Source organism: Pristiophorus japonicus, chromosome 7, assembly GCF_044704955.1.
Source record: "Pristiophorus japonicus isolate sPriJap1 chromosome 7, sPriJap1.hap1, whole genome shotgun sequence".
Lineage (NCBI taxonomy): Eukaryota > Metazoa > Chordata > Chondrichthyes > Pristiophoridae > Pristiophorus > Pristiophorus japonicus.
The window spans coordinates 166,797,925-166,821,162 of NC_091983.1; the positions used below are offsets into that span (position 1 = coordinate 166,797,925).

The following is a 23,238-nucleotide window of genomic DNA, read 5'->3' on the forward strand; positions in this document are numbered from 1 at the left end:
GAGTTCTGAGGACTTTCAGCTCAAACTTTAGTGGAGGCCTGTAGGCCTAATTCTGTGCTCCAGAAGCCTGTTTGGCAGGGTGCAGCCTGAAAAAGAATGGGCTCAGTGTTGGCAGGGGAACACCTAGTACACCTGGGCAGACGCAGAGCAGCATGCAGGAGAAGGTGTTGCCATCAGCAACGTCTAGAGAGGCAGCAAACAAGAAAGGCAACAGCCATGGCTGCCCAATAGAGAGAAGGGCCTGCAGATGTGCGCAGACCTGCAGCTAGAGAGGGTGGCTAGGAGTGAGATGGCGTCAGGAGGAGGGTGAGGTATGCTGACCGCCCCCCCCCCCCCCCGCACCAAAAAATGGGCCAGGAACCTTGCCAGCAACAGCCTCCAGAGGTACCGGACAATCAGAAGGACCAGGGAGATGGGCATCATCCAGCTTGCCAGGGGAGGTGGCCAAAGCAGAGGTGGGTGAGAGGACCTACCCTCAAAGACCTCAGCTCAGTGGTGAGCAATGCCTGCGAAGGCTAAGATTTAGGAAAGATGAAGGCAGGGAGCTCTGCACTGTCCTGCACAAAGGTCTCCAGCCTCACACAACGCTGAGGACCACCCTGACTGTAGGGACCAAGGTCACCATCGCATTGACGTCATCCCCAGCGCAACCCTATAAGGGAGGTGCAGCTGCGTCTCATAGCTGCCTGCTTCAGATAAACCCATCCACACAGGTCCCTTCAGCTCCCACTTTTAATGGCTATCACAATGAGTGCCTTCACGCACAATTGCCCACTCACAAATGAAACACCTGGCCAGATATAAATGCCAAAAATAAAGGTTTATCAAAATATTCAAGTCCGTGCAAAAACACAACATGAACAAAAAGATTCCCATCAACTAACACCAGTAATCATGTCTTACCCTTGTGCATGTCCTTATAACACCTCTTACGCATGCCTACCCTCACACTATGCCTCAGTGTCTCGCCTGTGCTTTCATCATGAGTCTGGGAAGGCTGCTAGGAAGTCCTTCTCAGATGCCCTCGAACATCTTTGGGCCAGTGAAGACTGGCCAGCACCCTCCTGGGAGGGTGCAGTCTGGTTTGGCTCGGGTGGAACCATGCGTGGAGACACTGGCAGAGTGGGAGGTCTGGGGCCAGGAATGTTGTGATCCTGAGAGAGCACATCATCAGGATCCGAGTCCGAGGAGCCTGCGTCACTCCCTGGGGGCAGCACATTACCACCACCACCAAGCTGAGGGAGGTCAGGTCGGTGCGGTGGTGCAAGACCGGAGGGCTCCCCGTGGCCCGTGTTGGACCCAGCCGTGAATGCAACATTGAGGTGTCTGGTGGCATCGAGCTGAGACTGCAGGAGAGCAGCCAGAGTCTCAAATCCACCAGATATGGCAGCAGTTTGACACTCCATGGCAGCACTAAGGCGCTCCGTGGCCTGTTGCCCAGAGAGCATAAGAGCATTCTGAGCTTCCAGGGCCACGGCTATCCTCTCTATTCCAGCACCGATGCGATTGTTCACTCATGCCTGTGCCGAAATGGCAGCTGCCACATCATCTGCAGGTTGTGGCATCACAGGTGGATCCACACGGACACCTGGGAGCCCACCATCGCCTGCACACTGGCAGTGATGGGCTCCATGGTGTGCACAGAACTGTCGCTAATCCGCCTCCTGACCACTTCCGACAGGCTCTCTGGCAGCCTTGTCAGTGACCCCGACATCTGGGAATGCATGGCCTCCACCCTTCTCTCGTAAGCCGCTACGCCGATGGCATCATCGGAGTCCTCGTCAGCAGAACTACAGTATGGACTCGCCCCACCGGAGAGGTGGCACCTGAGGTCACCTAGCACCGTCACCATGCTCCAGCCCGCTAGGCCCCAGTGCAATACCCAGTCCCGCCCCACCTACCACGCCAACTACCACAGACCGTGCACTCCCACCAGTATCTGAGCTGGTGCGTGTGGGTGGAAGCAGTGACCCGCTTGTGCCATCTGTGTCCTCCTTCTCCACCTCCTCCTCATCAGTTGTCTGGATTAACCGGGGAGTGCTGACAATGGTCTCTTCACTTGAGGCTCAATCTCATCATCAGTGCTTGTCGAGGTTGGAGGGCTTCTGTCCACAGACCTGTACTTCAGGCCTGCAGGTGGTCTCACAGGTGGTGTGCCTGTTTCTGCTGTGCTGCCACTCGCTGTTTCAATCTGCAAGCATAAATGGGAGAAGGGCTGCCATGAGGGGGAGGTTGGGGGATGAAGGCATGGAGGATGCAACTAGCAGACTTCCATGAAAGAAAGGAACAGTAGGTGCTGGCGCATTGAAGGAGAGAGTGCATTCAAGGTGGGCCTTCATTTACCCACATCGGCATCAGCACAACTATCGGCCACAGGGAATGCACCATGCCCACTGACCAGCGCCTCAGCCCTCTCCTCCAGAGCTGTGAGCACCTGTGTATCTGCGTCACCTCTATTGTGAGCCAGTTTAGCCTCCAAAAGAAAGCATGGTTGGTGAGTGTGACTGTGATGACGCAGAAGAAATGAGTGTATAAGTGTTTGTCCGTGACATGCAGCTGAAAGTGTGAGACGAAAGGGAGCCTCCATTGCGAGAACGCACACATATATGTATAGAGGCATGAACAATGAAATGCAGCTTGAGTGACTAAACAGTGAGTATGGGAGCTGAGCATGTTGAAGGAGAGTGTCGCAGTTGCAAGGTCAACAGTTGGTGGAAGAGGTACTCACTTTCATGTGCCAGATGATGCCATGGAATCTCTTAGAAACATAGAAAATAGATGCAGGAGTAGGCCATTCGGCCCCTTGCGCCTACACCACCATTCAATAAGATCATGGCTGATCATTCACCTCAGTACCCCTTTCCTGCTTTCTCTCCAGACCCCTTGATCCCTTTAGCCATAAGGGCCATATCTAACTCCCTCTTGAATATATCCATTGAACTGACATCAACGACTCTCTGCAGTAGGGAATTCTACAGCTTAACAACTCTGAGTGAAGAAGTTTCTCCTCATCTCAGTTCTAAATGGCTTACCCCTTATCCTTAGACTGTGTCCTCTGGTTCTGGACTTCCCCAACATCGGGAACATTCTTCCTGCATCTACCCTGTCCAGTCCCGTTAGAATTTTATATGTTTCTATGAGATCTCCTCTCATCCTTCTAAACTCCAGTGAATACAGGCCCAGTCGATCCAGTCTCTCCTCATATGTCAGTCCTGCCATCCCGGGAATCAGTCTGGTGAACCTTCGCTGCACCCCCTCAATAGCAAGAATGTCCTTTCTCAGATTAGAACACCAAAACTGAACAAAATATTCCAGGTGAGGCCTCACCAAGGCCCTGTACAACTGCAGTAAGACCTCGATGCTCCTATACTCAAATCCCCTAGCTATGAAGACCACATTAACATTTGCCTTCTTCACCGTCTCCACTGGTTCTCCCTTGTCCATTCTACTAGTTACAACCTCAAAAAATTCCAGAAGATTTGTCAAGCATGAATATCCCTTTCATAAATCCATGCTGACTTGGACCGATCCTGTCACTGCTTTCCAAATGTGCTGCTATTTCATCTTTAATAATTGATTCCAACATTTTCCCCATTAATAATGTCAGTCTAACCGGTCTATAATTACCCGTTTTCTCTCTCCCTCCTTTTTTAAAAAGTGGTGTTACATTAGCTATCCCCCAGTCCATAGGAACTGATCCAGAGTCGATAGACTGTTGGAAAATGATCACCAATGCACCCACTATTTCTAGGGCCACTTCCTTAAATACTCTGGGATGCAGACTGTCAGGCCCTGGGGATTTATTGGCCTTCAATCCCATCAATTTCCCTAACACAATTTCCCACCAAATAAGGATTTCCTTCAGTTCCTCCTTCTGACTAGACCCTCTGTCCCCTAGTATTTCTGGAAGGTTATTTGTGTCTTCCTCAACTGGTGTGCCATTTTTTTGTTCCCCATTTCAAATTCACCTTAATCTGACTGCAAGGGACCTACGTTTATCTTCACTAATCTTTTTCCATTCACATATCTATGGAAGCTTTTGCAGTCAGTTTTTATGTTCCCGGCAAGCTTCCTCTTATACTCTATTTTCCCCCTCCTAATTAAACCCTTTGTCCTCCTCTGCTGAATTCTAAATTTCTCTCAGTCCTCAGGTTTGCTACTTTTTCTGGCCAATTTATATGCCTCTTCCTTGGATTTAACACTATCCATAATTTCCCTTGTTAGCCACGGCTGAGCCACCTTCCCTTTTTTATTCTTACGCCACACAGGGAAGTACAATTGTTGGAATTCATCCATGTAATCTTTAAATGTCTGCCATTGCAAGTCCACCATCAACCCTTTTAAGTATCATTTGTCAGTCTATTCTAGCCAATTCACGTCTCATACCATCGAAGTTACCTTTCCTTAAGTTCAGGCCCCTAGTCTCTGAATTAATTGTGTCACTCTCCATCCTAATAAAGAATTCTACCATATTATGGTCACTCTTCCCCAAGGGGCCTCGCACAACAAAATTGCTAATTAGACCTTTCTCATTACACATGACCCAATCTAGGATGGCCAGCCCTCTAGTTGGTTCCTCGACATATTGGACGAGAAAACCATCCCTAATACATTCCAGGAAATCCTCCTCCAACGTATTGCTACCAGTTTGGTTAGTCCAATCTATATGTAACTTAAAGTCACCCATGATAACTGCTGTACCTTTATTGCACGCATCCCTAATTTCTTGTTTGATGCTGTCCCCAACCTCACTACTACTGTTTGGTGATCTGTACACAACTCCCACCAGCGTTTTCTGCCCTTTGATATTCCGCAGCTCCACCCATACAGATTCCACATCATCCAAGCTAATGTCCTTCCTTAATATTGCATTAATTTCCTCTTGAACCAGCAACGCTACCCTACCTCCTTTTCCTTTCTGTCTATTCTTCCTGAATGTTGAATACCCCTGAATGTTGAGTTCCCAGCCTTGGTCACCCTGGAGCCATGTCTCCGTGATGCCAATTATATCATATTCATTAATTGTTGCCTGTGCAGTTAATTCGTCCACCTTATTCCAAATACTCCTCGCATTGAGGCACAGAGCCTTCAGGCTTGTCTTTTTAACACACTTTGCCCCTTTAGAATTTTGCTGTAATGTGGTCCTTTTTGATTTTTGCCTTGGGTTTCTCTGCCCTCCACTTTTACTTTTCTTCTTTCTATCTTTTGCTTCTGCCCCCATTCTGTCTCCCTGCATAGGTTCCCATCCCCCTGCCATGTTAGTTTAACCCCTGCCCAACAGCGTTATCAAACACTCTCCCTAGGACATTGGTTCCGGTCCTGCCCAGGTGCAGACCGTCCCGGTTTGTACTGGTCCCATCTCCTGCACCGCATTAGCGTCTTCTGATATATGAAGGTGCCTGTGCTATCTCATTCCACGCATTATTCATGATCTGTCTGCTTGGTCTCCCCACGTCTGGAAACATCACTGGCCGTCTACCCTCCACACCTTGCATCAGGGTCTCGAGCTCCACATCCATAAACCTATTCGCCCTGCTTCCTGCTCTCATGCAGCCATCCTTCAATTCAACTCCTTCCCCCCGCAGTGCCTAGCTGCAAAAAAAGGCCAGGGAGCAGCTGGCTTGTTAGAAACACTTACCTGCATGCTGAATTTCTGCATGGGAATTCCGCTCCAATTAAGACAACCGCACCGCTGAAAAATGCATTTTGGCAGGGTTCCTTAGCGCTGGAACCCATTGTTTCACTTTTGGAGCTGAATATGGATTGGGCCACCGCCGAAAAAATTTTGGTGGTAATGGCCCCAAAAAGATGGGAAGAGCACCAGGTTTCCAGCGGCGCTGAATTTCGGCCCCGCAGAGTCTAAACCAGGAAGTGTAAGTTAGAATCCCAAATCAAAACGAAATTAGGAGAGGGAAAGAAAGATGGAATTATGAGGGAGCGATAAAAGAGACAGAAAGAAAAAGTTTTAAAAAATTATTTAAATTTTTTTTTGAATCACCAACAATAATTAAAATCTGAAGGAATGAAACTCCACACTTGTAAAAGTTAATTTTCTGTGCCTAGCAGTAGTTAAGACTTATCTCGACGTTAAAATTTCACTTACACGTGAATGGACAAGCCCTAACTTCTTCTGGCTTGTTTGGTGGGTAAGTACAGCAATTTCACGCCGTTGCATGTATGTGAATGCTGAGTCACTCAGCGAGGTACCGGTTTGCGGCGGAGCAGTCAAACTCAGACAGCAACTGCAACAAAAGCAAAATACCATGGATGCTGGAATCTGAACTAAAAACAGAAAATGCTGGAAATCTCAGCGGGTCAGGCAGCATCTGTGGAGAGAGAAACGTTTCGGGTCGATGACCCTTCGTCAGAACTGGAGAGTGTTCGGAAAGAACAGATTCTTAACAAGCACTGAAAGGGGGAGGGATGAAAGAAAAAAAGGGAAGGTCTGTGATAGGGTGGAAGACAGGAGAGATTAGACAGACAAAAGGGATGATGGCCCAAATTCAAATGGTAATGGCAGGAGTTAGAAAAACATTAGTCAAGATAGGGTGTGAATGGTGGGATAATGACCAACTGCCATTAGAGACCAGGAGAGAAAAAGAAAGAAAGAAACGGGTTCTGGGGGCTGGGTGGGGAAGGGAGCCAAAGATTGGCAGCAGCTACACTCTGAAATTGTTGAACTCGATGTTGAGTCCAGAAAGCTGTAAAGTGCCTAACCGAGATGCTGTTCCTTGAGCTTGCGTTGAGCTTCGTTGGAACAGTGTAGGAGACCGAGGACGGAGAGGTCAGAGTGGGAATGGAGTGGAGAATTAAAGTGACAGGCGATCGGAAGCTCAGGGTCACATTTGCGGACTGAATGGAGGTGCTCCGCAAAGTGGTCACCCAATCTACACTTGGTCTCCCCAATGTAGAGGAGACCACATCATGAGCAGCGAATACAGTATACTAAATTGAAAGTACAAGTAAATCGCTGTTTCACCTGGAAGGAGTATTTGGGGCCCTGGATAGTGGGAAGGGAGGAGGTAAATGTGCAGGTGTCGCATCTCCTGCGCTTGCAAGGAAAGGTACCGTGGGAAGGAGAGGGGGTACTTGGGGTGACTGCGGAGTGGACCAGGGTGTCGCGAAGGGAACGGTCCCTTCGGAATGCTGAGAGGGCAGGGGAGGGGAATATGTGATTGGTGGTGGGATCACGCTGGAGGTGGCTGAAATGGCGGAGGATGATCCTTTGAACATGAAGGCTGGTGGGGTGAGAGGTGAGGACAAGGGGAACCCTGTCATGGTTCTGAGAGAGAGGGGACGGTGCGGGAAATAGATCGGACACGGTCGAGGGCCATGTTAACCATGGCGGCGGGGCATCCTCTGTTGAAGAAAAAGGAAGACATGTCAGAGGCACTAGTGTAAAAGGTGGTGTTATCAGAGCAGCAGCAACTTCCTGATTTCCACGTATACTGCGCATGGGCGAACGCCGGAAGTTGCTGTCCGATTTACTGCTTTTTAACCTCACCGTTATTCTTACCGCGAGATCCAGGCCATTGTCTTATCCTCCTAGTAGTGTATTATTTTGTTTTTACTTTTTGTTCCTTTTGTAATCTGTTTAGTATTTACAATAATGACTTAAATGATATATGTGTTAATTTACTACTTTCGCTGAAAACAGTGAGAGCACTACAGTGGTCAAGAAATGCATCCATTTGCAGTTATAATATATTTGTTTTATTATCATCTGCATCGACAAGTTTTACTGTGAAGCTTAATTTGAGATATGTAAAATTTCTAAATATACTATTTCTTTTGATTCTAGGTTCTAGTTTCACACCATCACCGGGTATTTATGCAAGCGGCAACTCTGTTTCCAATTCAACAAGCTTCAATAGTTCCCATCAGGTATAAATCGTAATTTTCTTCTGTTAACCATCTTTTCCTGAAGGCAGGAACATTCGCTCTGGTCCTGTTTCACAGGTGCTGTCAGCCTTCCATTACTTCACATTACTGTCACCTGTGAGCCTGCCCGGTGTGTTGGCTGGCTAACTAAGCTTGGATAACACAGCTCAGCCTGATGCCGTACTACCCAGCACCACACATATGTCCGTACATATGCATTCCAGAAAGGGCCAATAGGTAATGATTGGAAGACGGATCTCTGGCTATTTTGTTCCCTCAAATTTGAGGACGTTAGACCAATTATAGCATCCCCATTACTGTCACTGACAAACTGGCTAACCCAAAATATCTTTTCACGGTGTGATTCATATATATTTTAGAATTATGCTTCAGTTTTTCAAAAGTAAATATCTCGGTGTAAGATCATAACTTAAAAAAATTATGTTAACATCTTTATTGACTGGGTTTGGAAGTGAATTTCAAGCTTATTTCAACAGTATAATTATTTGGTTGCATTTCAACTGGTTTCTACTTCCACCCACTGCCCTGACACCACTGTGACCATGGCCCTTTTTCCTGGGTTGGGGCTCATTAAGTATGCTGGGGAGGCTCCCGGCAGTGAGGGAGCAAATGTCAGCAGTGCTGCAGTGGGACACCAGAAGTAGGAGAAGGCATTTTAAATGGACAAAAGAGCCCCGAGGATTTTTTTTTCCCTACTTCAAGACAGGCTATCCAAGAGGTGAAGGAGATCTAACAAGAGGTAATGGGGTCTTAAGAGAGGGAAAAAAGCCTGCTAGTAGGCCTTTTCCACCTAACATTTTCTACAGCAGGCTTGCCACCCAACATCTACCAACACACCTCTCCTGGCAGTTTCTGGGGTCAGTGGTAACTGATACACGATGGAGGGAAATCGGACAGTTTCCCTGGCCCTGCTCCCCTCACTGTCATTTAAATGCACCATGTTGGACAAAGATCAGATGACCAAGATCCTTGCAAGAGCAAAGGGAGGAAAATCATTGGCAGGGATGGGGGATGTGGCATTAGTCTCCCTCCCCGATTTGTTTTGATTGCCTGCCAGTATTCCACCTGATTTCCAGTATTAATTGTTGTGTTTAGGAGATAGGTCTTGCATTCCTGGTTGCCCGCAAGATCAAAGCTGTCTCCCAAACATTAGGTGTTTAAATATTTAGAGAGCAGGAAGAGGAGAATATCCATTGTCTAAACATTTAAGTTAAGGTTAAGTAGGTTTACAAAATGGACAGAGGATTCGACAGACTTCTGGAGCACTTTGCAAACCGGGTTAATATTTCACTGGATTTAGGCTCCATGCAGCATCAAACCACTTTGCTCAGAACCAGTTCGGGCCTTCACTCCAGATTCACACTGTCAGTTTAGCATCCGTGCGTATCTCAAGTCACTTTACATCGATGCTCAATTTGTGGTGTAAATGCAGCTTCATTATGCAATTTGCTGCATGTAACAAAAATCATGGAGATCCTCATCTTCCACCGTTAGCTCTCCGGTTTTGAACACAGCGGATTGCAGGTGCATAATATTGCGCGACATCATCATGCCCAACACAGTACTCATTGGGGAAAATATTTCAGTCAGTTCCATTTTGTAGCAGGCAACAAAATACTCACAAAGCTGCAGATTTATGAGTTACTCATGTATTTGGCAAATGTCTTTGTTATGTTTCTAAATTGTAGATATTAATTCAGTAGTTTATAAAACACCTGGTACTTGGGCAATACCATTTACTATAAATCATTTGAGTATTTTTTTAAGAAATAATTATTTAAATATTTTATTCCTTGCTTAATACCATATTTTACAGCTAAGAGTACAAAATTCTTTATTGCCATCATATCTAACAGTGACTATTAGCTCATGAGGAAAGTGCACAATTATATTTAATGGTTTTGATAGTTACCAGGTAATATGCAGTCTAGTATTCTATTTACTCTCTAATTTTTTCCCTTACCCCTCCTCTCCTGAAGATAGTGATTCATACTGAGGTACATTTCCACAAACACTTTTGTTCTTCTATTACCTCGCTCAAGTACCATTCTTCACCTGTGAATCTGGCCTATTTAACCATTAAGGCCATCACAATGGAGCATGATTTTTGTCTTCGTCCAATGTATACACACATGTGCATTTCCAGAAAGGTTCCAAGAGATTGAAATCAGGAGTACAAAACCTGACCAATTTCTTTCCCCTTCCCCAGCTCAAGGAAGCTGAAGCCAATCTTGCTTCTGCCCACACACCGCCCCCCCCTCCCAAACCCCCTTCAGTGTATCCAAATATATCCAAAATATTATCCCAGTTGGTTAGGAACATGTTTTTTAGTTGATATATTTATTACATCCGTGCACAGTGTAATTTTATTCAGCTGAATGTATTTCATTTATGACCGTGCTGATAATTTTATGACACTGACTGAACAGTGTAAATAAATGATTTGTGAGATACAGGAGATATTACTTAAACCTGATTATTGCCATTTTAGGATTACCCTTCCTACACAGCATTTGGCCAAAACCAGTATGCACAGTATTATCCAGCTTCAACATATGGCACGTACATGACCTCAAATGATACTGTTGATGGTACCTCTTCAACATCAACAACTTATCAACTACAAGATCCTCCCACTATCACTGGTCAACCAGTCACAGATCTTCCTGGAGGTAAAGAACTTCCTTTCCCTCTGTACTGTAGTCCGTGTTTTAAGACAACTGAAAGATCAAATACCATCATGTCTTCGACAAAGGAAGAAAATGCCTGGTTTAAGTTAGTCCAATAACAGTCCTCATTTTTATATCTTTGACTACAAGTGCCTTTAAGCTATTCTACAGCACACCAAAGTGCAGGCAACATACTTTGAATCAGTATAGAATGAATGTAAGATCCAAACAACTGAAAGATTAATTTAATTCTCATGTGATTTATGCCTTGTATTTTTGCAGATGTAAGGACTTTTTGTAGTTGTAGTCTGTGCAAGGTTCAAGGTACTGTTTTGAAAGTGTTGATTAGAGGGTAAGGAAAAAATAGAAAATCCAGCAGCTTGGTTTACACTTGTCAAAACAAATCCTTTAGTGCTGACTACTGCACTTGCTCCTCTAAAGCAGAAACATGTATTTATGCAGTTAGACTGTCAGAGGGAGAGGTAGTGCCTCAGCTTTGGGGATTTTGTTAAATGAGTTCCAGTTGGGACTGAATCATAAGCACAAAAAGCACACAGACGCACACACCACTAGAGGCAGTTGGGTTGTGTGGGTGTAACACAGCGAATTGTCTTTGGTCCAAGTGGAGAGTAAAGCACAGAGGACAATAACCAATGCTGTTGATAGATTTGTATGGTTCAACATTTTATTATATGGTGTGTGATGTTGAGGTTTAGCCATAAAGTGAATACAGCCAGACCGAGTTAAACAGGAGCAGGCTTCCAATTTAGTAAATAACTAACACACATACACACAGCAAACTGTCTGAAGCATGTGTTGTTCATAATTCAGAATGAACAGGGTCAACAAAAGGATGATGAGTTTATTTATTTTTGAGATTTCAATGAAGGTGTTTTAATTTTTAATTCATTTTACAGTTAAAATGCATTGTAAACAGCTCAAGCTTCGATGTGTGCTTGTTGCAGTTTAATTATCTTTTGAAGGCTCCATACTGTCTTTAAAATGAAGCTAGTACTCCTCATTAATGTCAGTGTGAAAAAGGCATACTCTGTATTATTCCAGAGTTTGACTGTTTTAATTGCAGGTATTTGAACTCTGATATCAAAGCTTCCTTGAGAAACTGGAACATTCTTGAATCTAAAGGCTCTTTTTTTTCCAGTTGTTTTTGGCAGTCTTACAGATTTTTGATTAAGGAAGCTTATCATTCTTCTTCAATCACAGACATTTTCTTTTTCCATTCCAGAGAGTTAGACTGTTTTTCATTATTAAGACATAACAATAAGTGCTTTAAAACCTGTTCTGTTTCCTGTTAACATTTTTCTGTAACACCCTTCAGTTACACTCACTAAACCTGGGTAATGATGTGGGATTCCTGGTCTGTGTGGTCTTCAGTTGCTCTCACTGCCACAGATACCCGTCTAATATTATCCCATCTTGGGCAAGAATACTTACAAAGAAATACATAACAGAAAAGCAATTTTAAAAAAATAATTCAACTTGCACTCCTTGCAAGATCGTCCGCCCCCCCCCAAAAAAAAATGAGTGCACACGTGCCTGTGTTCATTTTATGATTAACATTCTTGGGGGCCGAAATTGTTGAAGGGCAAGGGCCGCCCAAAGGACCGTCAATGGCCGACGAGATACCAGATGGTACTCTGGGCGGGGTTTTCGGCCAAAAGTTCCTTGAAAGGGTGGCCAGCAGCAAAAGAGGGATTTATGCTGACAATCTGGGCAGCGGCGGGCAGGAGCTCTCATTCTCGGCGGCAAAGGCGCTTGCTGCCCAAATGCCGCCAAGGAAATTGGGCCCATGGATGGTCGAAGAGCTGCAAATAAAAAGCAGCAAAAAAAAACATCGGAAGACCTTCAGGGAACCCTATCCAGGTAAGTCGCTGTAAAGAAAATGTTTTAAAATTGTTTACTAACCTTTTTTTTTCAGCTCTTCATACTCACCGTTGGGGACAAACCAGCCTCCTCGCAGCGGTCCACCCCGTTCTGGCGCCGACTCCCACCGACTCCCGCCCACACCGATCTGGCATCTCGGTGGGCGGGAGGTCAGTTGCGCCACTTGGCCGTCCGCTGACATCAGCGGGCGGTTCCCGGCGGTTCTCCCCTCCCGCCCGCTCCAGACCAAATCGAAACTGGCATTGGGCGCAACTCGAGGAGGAATGTCGGCGCCGGTGAACGGCAGTGGACGGCAGTGGACGGCGGTGGGCGGTAAGGCCATCAATTTCGGCCCCTTAGTCATTTTAATTTTGTCCTCAATATTAACATTATTGCTCCACTTGTCTTTTAATTGCATTTTAAAATTGAACTTCATTCAATTTTGGAGGTTCCCTTTTGCAGATGAAGCTGTCAATACAAAGACTAATCATTTTGGTAATTAGAAAATCAGATTAAGGCATTAAGTCCAAAATAATTTCCAAATGTTAGGGGCGGGGTGGGCGGGTGCAGGTGGGTGATGGTGAGTACTTACATATATATTTATTTTAATCAGTACATAATCATTTAGCCCAATTTATGAGGACATAACCTGGACCTTGTCAGCTTTACTCTACCTTTTCAGGCTAGACATTTTACTGGAGTTAACACACAATTTTTGAGTGTGGGTGGAACGTGTTAAGATTTTTATTCGTAAAAGAAGTTCAATGAACTGAATGTAAGAGGAGCAATGCCTGCACTGGTTAGAGTAAAATTGCATTTCTCACAATCTTTTTTTTCTGGATCCAGCTAGGGCTTATAATTTGGTTAGGGTAGATTTTCCACTGGTGGCACTAAAGCAGTGAGGCTGGTGTGTAAAAGTTAGGCACTCACCCATGATCTACATGGCCATTCCAGACAAAACTCCTGCAGTCTGAGGTAATTCGCCATGCATCATGGGAACTGTGTAGAATGTGCCAATGGCTGGGACCTCAGAGTGGCTGGGGGGGGTGGTGGGGATTACAGGATTTCTGAGGCTGCTGCAGATACTTTACCAGCTGCAGTAAAGATAGTCAGCTACTTAAGTGGAGGGGAAAAAACAGTGGAGGCAGCAAATGGAGTATCTAGGCAAATGATTGAGTGGCATAGGAACTGATCCTCCTGCAAAACCTGGAACCAGATGCTGAAGAAGATGGTTACCTTAACAAAGTTTCTGAGATAAGGCTATCCAAAAGTGCCATATACTAAATAGCTGCTACAAGTCAGCATTCCACAAAGAGTTGCCCGTTGTCTGCTACGCATTTACTGCTGATCCGTGCAAAGCCCTCAGACAACCTTACAGCTCTTCCATTGCTTACCATGCATGCCACACATTCGAGCTGCAACATTCAACTGAAGCCCTTGACACACTAACATCTTAAAAGAGCTTCACACAGCAAATCATTTTAACACAACTTAGCTTACTCACATACACTGGTATGCAGGACAGACACTCAGGAATCACTCTATGTGCTTTTGAAACTTTCCACCTCTCAACACTACTCTACTGGCAGAACAAGGTTGTTCATAAAAAGAGGGAGCAACCCTACATGGGAAGAGGGCCTTACAATTTCAAGCCTGTGAGTCAATTCAAAGATGCTTTGCTGGATATCATTAGTGGTGAAAACATAGAGGGAATGAGAGAGGGTGAAAGGGTGGAAGTCAAGGCTTTTTCCTCTCCCAGCTCATTCACTCACAAATTCAAGCACAAAACCATCAGACACCATGTAAACATCTTACAGGCAGAATTATAACAATATTCCTCCTTGGTTTTTGTATTTTGCATGCATAACGAAGCTCCCATATTGAAAACCCAGCAGAAATTTTCATGGACGATTTCTAAAGTAGGACCAGGCAAGATCACTGAAGATATGGAGCCTGAAAATCCACATGCATGATATCCCAGCCTAAGTATACAGGATTGTATGGGGCACTTAATTTTAGTATCGTGAACAAATATGTACCACACCAGAAGTGCATCTCTATCACCACTTGGCTGCCCACTCAGAGAGATGACCAAAATTCCTCATTGGCCCTAGTTCTTCTGGACTGGGCTGGCTCGCCTGCTCTTGCTCAGTGTACTGGCCCATTGCCAACGTGGAAACTCTTGGCCTGGGAGTCCTCTCTCCTAGAGACTCCCATGATGCAGGGGACCACATTTGGGGCAGACAGAGAAAATTAGCTGGGAAGGCTTGGACCTAGCATATAAAGAAAGAAAGACTTGCATTTATAAAGCGTCTTTCATGACCACAGGACGTCCCAAAGTGCTTTACAGCCAATTAAGTACTTTTGAAGTGTAATCACTGTCGTAATGTAGGAAACACACAGCAAGGTCCACAAACAAATGACCAGATAAGCCCTCAACAATGTTAACAACTATATAACCTGTTATTAGTGATGTTGGTTGAAGGATAAACATTGGCCAGGGCGCTGGGGGTAACTCCCCTGCTCCTCTTCGAAATAGTGCCCTGGGAACGTTTACGTCCAACTGTGAGGGCAGACAGGGCCTCGGTTTAATGTCTCATCAGAAAGACGACACCTTCAACAGAGCAGCACTCCCTCAGTACTGCACTGGAGTGTCAGCCTAGATTTTGTGCTTAAGTCTCTGGAGTGGGACATGAACCCACAAACTTTTGACCCAGAGGCGAGAGTGCTACCAACTGAGCCACAGCTGGCAAAGTTACAGCACTTCTGCTGGCCTCCACCAGACACAGCAGAAGTGCGCAAGAAGGCCAGAGATTTTCAAGCCCAAGGTCTCCCAGCACCTCCATACATTCATTTTATGCTAATGGAAATATTCCTGATAATCGAAAATTCACTCCAGCTGTCTCGTAGATTCTTAGGCAGTCCGTACAAATGTCTATTGCAAATGAATAAAAAAATGAGAGTTCCACACCACAGAACCTTAATAGTTCTGGCTGTGGCAACAGTTAAATAAATTGCCTAACTGTTTGTTTTTCTGTGCCTGGTGTATTTTCTTTATACATAATTATTCAGCTGCTGTACCGCTGTCAAACTGAATGCTGTGCAATCATCAGAAATCACTTTGTTCCTGCAGCAGTGTGAACTTGTGGTGGACGCTCATACCTCGTATGCAGAAAAACTCAAGATGATAGTTGTAATCTGAATGGTTGCTTTTACAGGGGAGTTTGATACAGTGCAGAGCCCATCAACACCAATCAAAGACCTGGATGAGCGAACGTGTAGGAGTTCAGGGTCAAAGTCACGGGGAAGGGGAAGGAAGAATAATCCATCACCACCTCCTGACAACGACTTGGAGGTATGCCCTGACTTTAATTGATGAAAACTTAAGATTACACTTATTTTGCAATAAAGGTTGGATGGCAAGCATCATTATATTAATGTAGAACTACAAGCTAAGCATTCTTTCCAAAAAACCTGGTTCATAAAATAAGTTTTCAGCCGAGGTACATAAAGTTGGTGTGAGGTGATTTTATTCCTGATGGTAATGATAGTGCAGTAGGACGATGGCTGCAGCGAGCACTCCGTTGTCAGACTGTATATTTGCTTCTATTGCTTTCTGGGAGGGAAAGAATCAACCTGAAATTATTGAGTGAGTAGCAGCAGAATTAAAAATGGCTGAAAATGTTTTATTGTACACAGTAATGTCATTAGCTCTACTGCAGCTACATTTCTAGAACTATGGACAGAAGTATTGCAAACATTTACTTTACGGGAAAAAAGTAAAGATCCAGAAGCACCAGTATGGACATTGGAACTAAGATTTGTTGAGAGTTCATTCTGTGTTCATTTATGCATTGCCATCATAAGGAGTTGGATGGTACATTTAGCACTATAAAAACAAATAAATCACTATCAAAAATGTTATTGTTTCATACTATTGTTATTATAAAGAACACCACTATGTTTTTCAGTAAGCTTTTATAGTGATTTTACTTTTCCCCATTCCACCACCGCAACCCCCCAACATTTATAAAAATGTTAAAGGGATCCCCTGGAGGCTCACTCAGTAAATGCACAATCGAGTGTGGTTACTGGGCCATATAAATCACAGAGAGCTTCAGTTCAGTTCCTGGCTTGTGCTGAACTAGCTGCCGTCAACTAGGGCAGGGTTAGGGTGAGTTCGGGGCCCAAAAGAGGCGAAGGCCCAGGGGCAGTATGGGCCAACCCACAGTGTGACATGTGTGCGCACTAGGTTCATGCAGCAGAGCTGGTCTCCAGTCGTCTTGGCCCTTGCCATTGGACCAAGACCTAGCTCTGTCAAGCCTGTGTGGTGGCTGGTGTGCAACGGTCACCACATGTTTAAAAAATCCACACACAGGCATCTTCCACCATTCAACATGTAGTTCTGGACCTGGAATATTAGGTCCTTCATTGAAAAACCTATGAACTAATCCCTTTTTGTGTGGAAGCAAGTAATCCTCGATACGCGGGACCGCCTATGATGATGATGATAAGGAACATGACAGTTGGCTGCAGCACCCTTAGGCTATGCAGGTGAAAACCTGCTCTTACAGAACTGCAGGAAAGTGTTTGTGTGGGAGCATTGAGTGAGTACAGAATCGGGCTCAAATATGATGCCACGATAGAACAACCTGAGGATGCTCATTGCAAAGGCTCATGGACATAGACAAGTTGTTTCTCTTCCGCAAAACGGCAGTTGGTGCTGGGTCAGTTCATTTTAAATCTGAGATTGATAGATATCTGTTAATCAAAGGTATTAAGGGATATGGGCCCAAGGCGGGTATATGGAGTTAGGTCGCAGATCAGCCATGATCTCATTGAATGGCAGAACAGGCTCGAAGGGCTAAATGGCCTACACCTGTTCCTATGTTCTGCAAGGCATCTGAGGGCCAACAATGGAACCGCATCTCAGCTTGAGATCATGCCTTCATGAATAGGAGAAGATTCTAAAGAGGTTGCTTGGGAAAGATTGGTGGAAGGGGGGTGGGGTGCGTAAGATCAGTAATCATGAGGGAGGGGGAGCTGGGAGAGATCGCGGGGCAGAAGGTGAGAGGAGATTGGACCGCCAATCGGAAGGGAGGGGCCTGTGAAACCCGGCCCGCAGCCGTTAAATTAAATGGAGTGATTATCTGCACGAACAATTTTGTGTCCTTCTACACATGCGTGCCATGGACACCTATTTGCGCATGCCCGCTCGATCCGGTCGCGCAGGCGCAGTACAATATACGAGGAAGCCGGAAAAGAGTGAGAGAGAGCGAGAGAGAGACTGGGGCAGAGCGAGAGAGGGACTGGGGCAGAGCGAGAGAGAGACTGGGGCAGAGCGTGAGCGAGAGACTGGGAAAGAGAGAGAGACTGGGGCAAAGCGAGAGAGAGAGAGATTGGGGCAAAGAGAGAGAGAGACTGGGGCAGAGCGAGAGAAAGATACTGGGGCAGAGCGAGAGAAAGTCTGGGGCAGAGCGAAAGAGATACTGGGGCAGAGGAAGAGAGAAACTTGGAAAAGAGAGAGCGAGAGAGGGACTGCGGCAGAGAGAGAGAGAGATACTGGGGCAGATAGCGAGAGAGAGAGAGCGAGACTGGGAAAGAGAGGGACCGGGAGGAGGGAGAGGGGATCAGAGGGGAGAGAGAGAAAGAGGGTACTCAGAGAGGAGGTCAGGAACTCAGTGGGTGGGGGGGGGGCGGTAAAGAGCACAGGGAGCACAGTGGGGATGGTGGAAGAACCTGATCCAGCTCTAGAGTGGGGGGTGAGAGTGTTGAAAGTGATCCAGATGGTAAAACGGATCACATTATTCCAACCCCACGCCCTTTACACCCATACCACATTCTTTCTCTCCTCCCCCGACATTTGATTTTTCGGAAAGCTCGGTGCATGTGTGGCAAGTGATATAATTGGACTGGACGAAATCCGGAAGTCACGACTCTGTCACTATTCACTTCATACCCAATAAACCTGTTAACAATCCGTAACCCACACACAATGCCCCATCTATGATGCCACGGGGGTGGAGGTGGAGGGGGGTAAGGTCAGGAACTTGTTGGGAGGGGAAGGTCATGAATCCATGGGAGAGGAACTTGGGAAGGGAGAGAAGATCAGGAACCTGACGGGGTGGGGGGGGGAAGAAGGTCAGAAACTTGGGCTAGGGGCAGGGGCTAGATCAGGTATTGGGCAGTGGGGGGTGGGGGCACGAACTTATTTGGGGGGTGGGAGAAGGTCTTAACCCATGAGAGTGAGCCCTGTCTGTTCCAAGTGAGCTCTTGTGTCTGGAGTCAGCAGTCAGAATGGCTCGAATTACACTTTGCAAAGTCACTGGTTATGTAGGCACGGCAGTTCTAATTACACATTCCAGAGAAACTGCTGGGTATGTCTTATCCTCCAAGGAAACCAATCAGAGCTTTAGGTTTTACAAATAAACGTGTCCTAAATTAAAATCAGGCTCCCACCTGCACTGTGGGAGCCTAATTTAAATATTATAATGAGGTGTCCTTTCTCTTGAGAGTGGGGCACAGACATGCCACGCAGCCCGCCACCGTACAAATGTTGGCAGACACGTATGAGAAATTTGGGGTCGGGTTAACTGATTTATTTTTTATTTTTAACCCCCCAGACACTTTACCGCCTGTTGTGGGGTAGTTAACGTTTCCCCCGTGGCGCCAGGAAAGGAAGAGAAATCCTTCAGGAAAAGATAAAATCAGGAGAAATTCTTGATTGAATAGTTAATCCACATTTAACAAATCGAACTTTTTGCAGTGTTTCGCTAGCTAGAAACTTCGGAAAAAACTGAATAGCAAAAAACAAATTAACATTGCAATTAGCAGCATTAACGTACCAGTCAGTGCTCTGCTTTGGTATTGTAAATCGCTGTATCTTAAATTGGAAAGTAAAATATGTAGGACCCAATGTGTAATATATAAATGGCCAGAATTAAGAGTTCAATTTTCCCCAATTATCTGCGCCGTTTGTTTGGTGTGCACCGTTTTTTGGGGAGTAATTTCAAATCTCCAAGTTTCCCCAAAGTTTCTGCACTGGCGTAATTCACTTCGGTAGGATTTTTTTAAGCTACAATTTTTTTACCTCATTGGGGGCGTATCCTGCCACCCACGCCAATTTTGGCTATTTAAGCAAGTTTGACCAGCTCCAATTTACTCCAATTTTTCTCAGGGCGGCGTATGTGACCATTATGGAAAAACATTCTGGGCAGTTAACAAAATCGGCGCAGGTAAGAGAATCAGTGCAGCAGATGCAGTTCCACGGCCCGGACAGCAGCAGCAGAGAGGGAGAGAGAGGAGAGAGGTGGGGTGGGGGGAGAGGAGAGAGTGGGGGAGGCCTTTCGGCCAGGGTTAGCAGCGGCACCGGGAGGAGGGGGGATAAACTTTTGGCATAAACTCTTTAATAATTTCATGCTGGTAAGTTGCTGCGATGTGCAAGGTGCTTGTGCAGGATGCTGTGAGCTGGCCAGAATGTGTTGTATGTTTCACTTTCCACCCTCAGCCCGCAGTGTGTCCCTCGTTACCCTGGCAACCCAATCTTTTTGATGCAGATCGTAGGCTCCACCCCCCAAAGCTAAAGAACGGGCTATGCGGCGCCAAAATCAACAATTCAAACAGGGAAAGTGGGATGATTTTTTTTTGCCGTTGCTGGGTCCAAATAAAAAGGGCGTAACTCTTCAATTACGCCCAAAAAACGGCTTTGGGGAAAATTGAGCCCTAAATCACCAACATCAATGAAGCCTTGGGAGTCATAAACACAAGCCAAAAACCAGTAGGTCTGCTGAAAATCCTAGCTCAGACCAGTAAAGACCTATCGGCAAAGTGGATGCATTGAACTGGTTTGAATTGGTGGTCAATTGAAATTGAAGTGGGGGAAAAACCTGTCTGTCAGTAATTTATCTTCTGAACATCATTAATTTGCACAATATAAAAGCACAGCAGTAATTTTATTTTATCAATTCCATTTGTCAAATAATTATGTCAGGATGAGTGAACTGCACAGGTGAGGAGGCTGTTGGTAATAACCTGTGGCATCACAGGTGAAAGATTGTAATGGATGTCTGGCTTCAGAGGTGCAGAATTACAGAACAATAATTTAGAAATATTGGCAAAGGAATGTGCAGCTTTCCAAGGATTTAATGTTTAGAATATTTAGACAATCCTGAGAGAACATATGTTGTGACATGATTTTTTTCAAAGAGGAATCGAACACGGTTTCTTGGAAAGAATGAGTGCAAGTATGAAATACCCAACTTTGAAAATACAATGGCGAACAAGACCAAGTTCAGTATTCAGGTCAAGCAGGGCTATATGTGGGCAGTTGATAATTGGATCCGGGGCAGAGATAATAAGAAGCAGAGATAATAAGTAGGAAAAGGTGGATAGACGAAAAGGGAGAGAGAAAGAGCAGCGGAACAGGCGAATTGGGGAGCGGTATAGGGAGGGGAATGGGGGCAGGGGAACTAAGGCAGGGAAGCTATCTCGTTGTGGGGCAAGGGAGCTCCCCTTCCCTACAGCAGGCCCTACAAATTAATCTCAGCGGGTAATAGGAGAATTGCTCTGAGCTGCCCTTTCGTCACGCAGGTTTGGGTTTTCCTCTCAGCAGGTTGGAGGGGACAATTGCAGTGAGTTGGGCTTGTCTCCCGCAGGGCCAGATTTCAGCAAGGGAGGGTGCGTGTTGTGCTGAGCAGTGTTGCACGACTACTAGATTGGATTTGGTTCTCGGGATGGGGGAGGATGCAAGGTTTCCTCTGATATTCAGTGGATTGGAGGGGATTGGGGGCCGCGGGGTGTGATTGGAATCCGGGGGGGGGGCGTCGGGGGAAGGGGTGGTGCTATTGAAACTCTTTGTGGATAAAGAGGTACTGGAGTCAAGAGGAGAGATTGGTGCTCACTGAAAAGGGGAGGTGGATGTTGATGTCCACGGTGCATATTGATGCTCAGTGAGGTAGGAGGAAGTCCGTTACCATTGCTGCTCACGAGGTTTTGAAGGGGGGCAGTTAGAGTTCAGGGCCAGCATTGGTCCTCCATGAGACAGTGATGTTGGACCACTGAACTACCATCCCTACTCACAGGGTGTAACTTGGCGCCTAGGACTGTAATTAATGCTCAGTGATGGAGGGGGTAATACAGGGTCATCAGTGGAGGAGGCAATAGAATGGGAGCCGTGAGGAGAGGCAGTGATGGTGGTAGCCAAGGATGGATCGGCAGCAGGGCTGGGGGTTCAATTGGCCACAGCCTCAGGGAAGTTCTGCAGTGATGAAGGAGGAGCCATCGGCCGCAGTAGAGGAGTGATCGGGGAGATGGTGGGGGGCGGTGGACAATAGGCCGCACCAACAGGAGAGCCATTAGCAGCAAGAGCGGGAGATGGATTTGCAACAGTGGCAGGGGATAGATCATAAGGCTAAATCATGAGCCAAGATGGGAGCTATTTGTGGGGAGGAAGAGCTTGGGCAGAGCTCATTGATAGTAGAGGCCGCTGTTGTCGGTAGAAGAGGATGATCACAGGGTGAGGGTATAGATTTACAGCTGTTCAAATGGGGGATGCAGAAAAAATATATATGTTTTAAGCAAAGATTACATTTTGAAACAAATATTAAAGAATGACTTATCTTTTAATGACCTCAAACCAGAAAACCACATAACAAAACAACACAAGAATAGGCTTCAATGTGCATAACACCACCCAGTAGCCAGAGCCTGCTACTCTAGGCAGAATTAAAGCAGCATGTTTTTCCATTAGACTACATGTACTCTCACTATATAAATCAAATATATCAAAAAATCTCACTGTCACGTAATGTTAGTGCAAAAGCAGAACCCTTTATTACACTGGAATCCTTTATCACAGCACCACCTACAGGTATAACAAATATTGCACTTTTAACATTGATTTTCCCATCGACAGACCTGCTATAAGAGTTTTCAATACATTTTTAAATGGAATGTAGTGACCCAATTATCGATTTTAAAATAGTATACATAATGCAACAGGGTAACTGTTACTTCTAGAAATCATTCTTTAGTCAGACTTTAAATTCTACATAATTAGAAGCTATAAATGTGCTGTATAATTCTTTTCTAATGATTCTTCTCTCAATAGTTTAGCCCCAGCTCGGAACAGTAGATGCTGCACTTCAGATGTAATTGATGTGAGACATGTTAAAGTGGTAGAGGTGCAACATCCCAAATCTGGAGTTCCAAAAACCGGAATGTTCTGAAATTCAGACATCGCGCTGATCAATGGCAGGGTCGTCCGAAATCCAGAAAATGTTCCGAAACCCGGACATTTTTTTTAAAACAACGCACATATTTTTTAAAGGGCGCATTAGAAAATAGTCGTCCGAAAACCCGTCATTTTTTTCTTACACTCAATGATCAGCATGTTCAACGAATGCAGAACAGCTACAGTCATTAAGCCAGACTATACTGCAAGAGATATAAAATAAGTCAAAGTTAAATTTTATTACCTTTTCAGGGTATCTCTTTAATTACAAGGGCATCCAGAAGTATTACAAGGTTTAAGACATCCATTTGTATATGGTCCTTTAGGTTAATGATAATAAGTGCATTTATATGCAGGTGCAACCTCCCAAATCCAGAAACCTCGGGACCGAGGACGTTCCGGATTTCGGGTATTTCCGGATTTCAGAACATATTTCCGACGTCCCAAATCCGGAAACACCTGGGCCGAGGTTCGAGTATTTCCGGATTTCGGAACATATTTCAATGTCTCGAATCCGGAAACACCTTGGCCGAGGTTCAGGTATTTCTGGATTTC

General features: G+C 45.5%; 1 protein-coding gene across 17 annotated transcripts in view; it reads left to right on the forward strand.

Annotated features, from left to right (window-relative positions):
- Nucleotides 1-23,238, forward strand: part of eya4 (EYA transcriptional coactivator and phosphatase 4) — a 535,797-nt gene that overhangs the window by 427,490 nt on the left and 85,069 nt on the right. For all 17 annotated transcript variants that reach the window (XM_070885523.1, XM_070885521.1, XM_070885537.1 and 14 more), the window contains 3 exons: nucleotides 7,802-7,884; nucleotides 10,394-10,574; nucleotides 15,671-15,807. In XM_070885523.1, coding sequence (XP_070741624.1) covers nucleotides 7,802-7,884; nucleotides 10,394-10,574; nucleotides 15,671-15,807 — 401 coding nt within the window. The remainder of the gene's footprint in view (nucleotides 1-7,801; nucleotides 7,885-10,393; nucleotides 10,575-15,670; nucleotides 15,808-23,238) is intronic.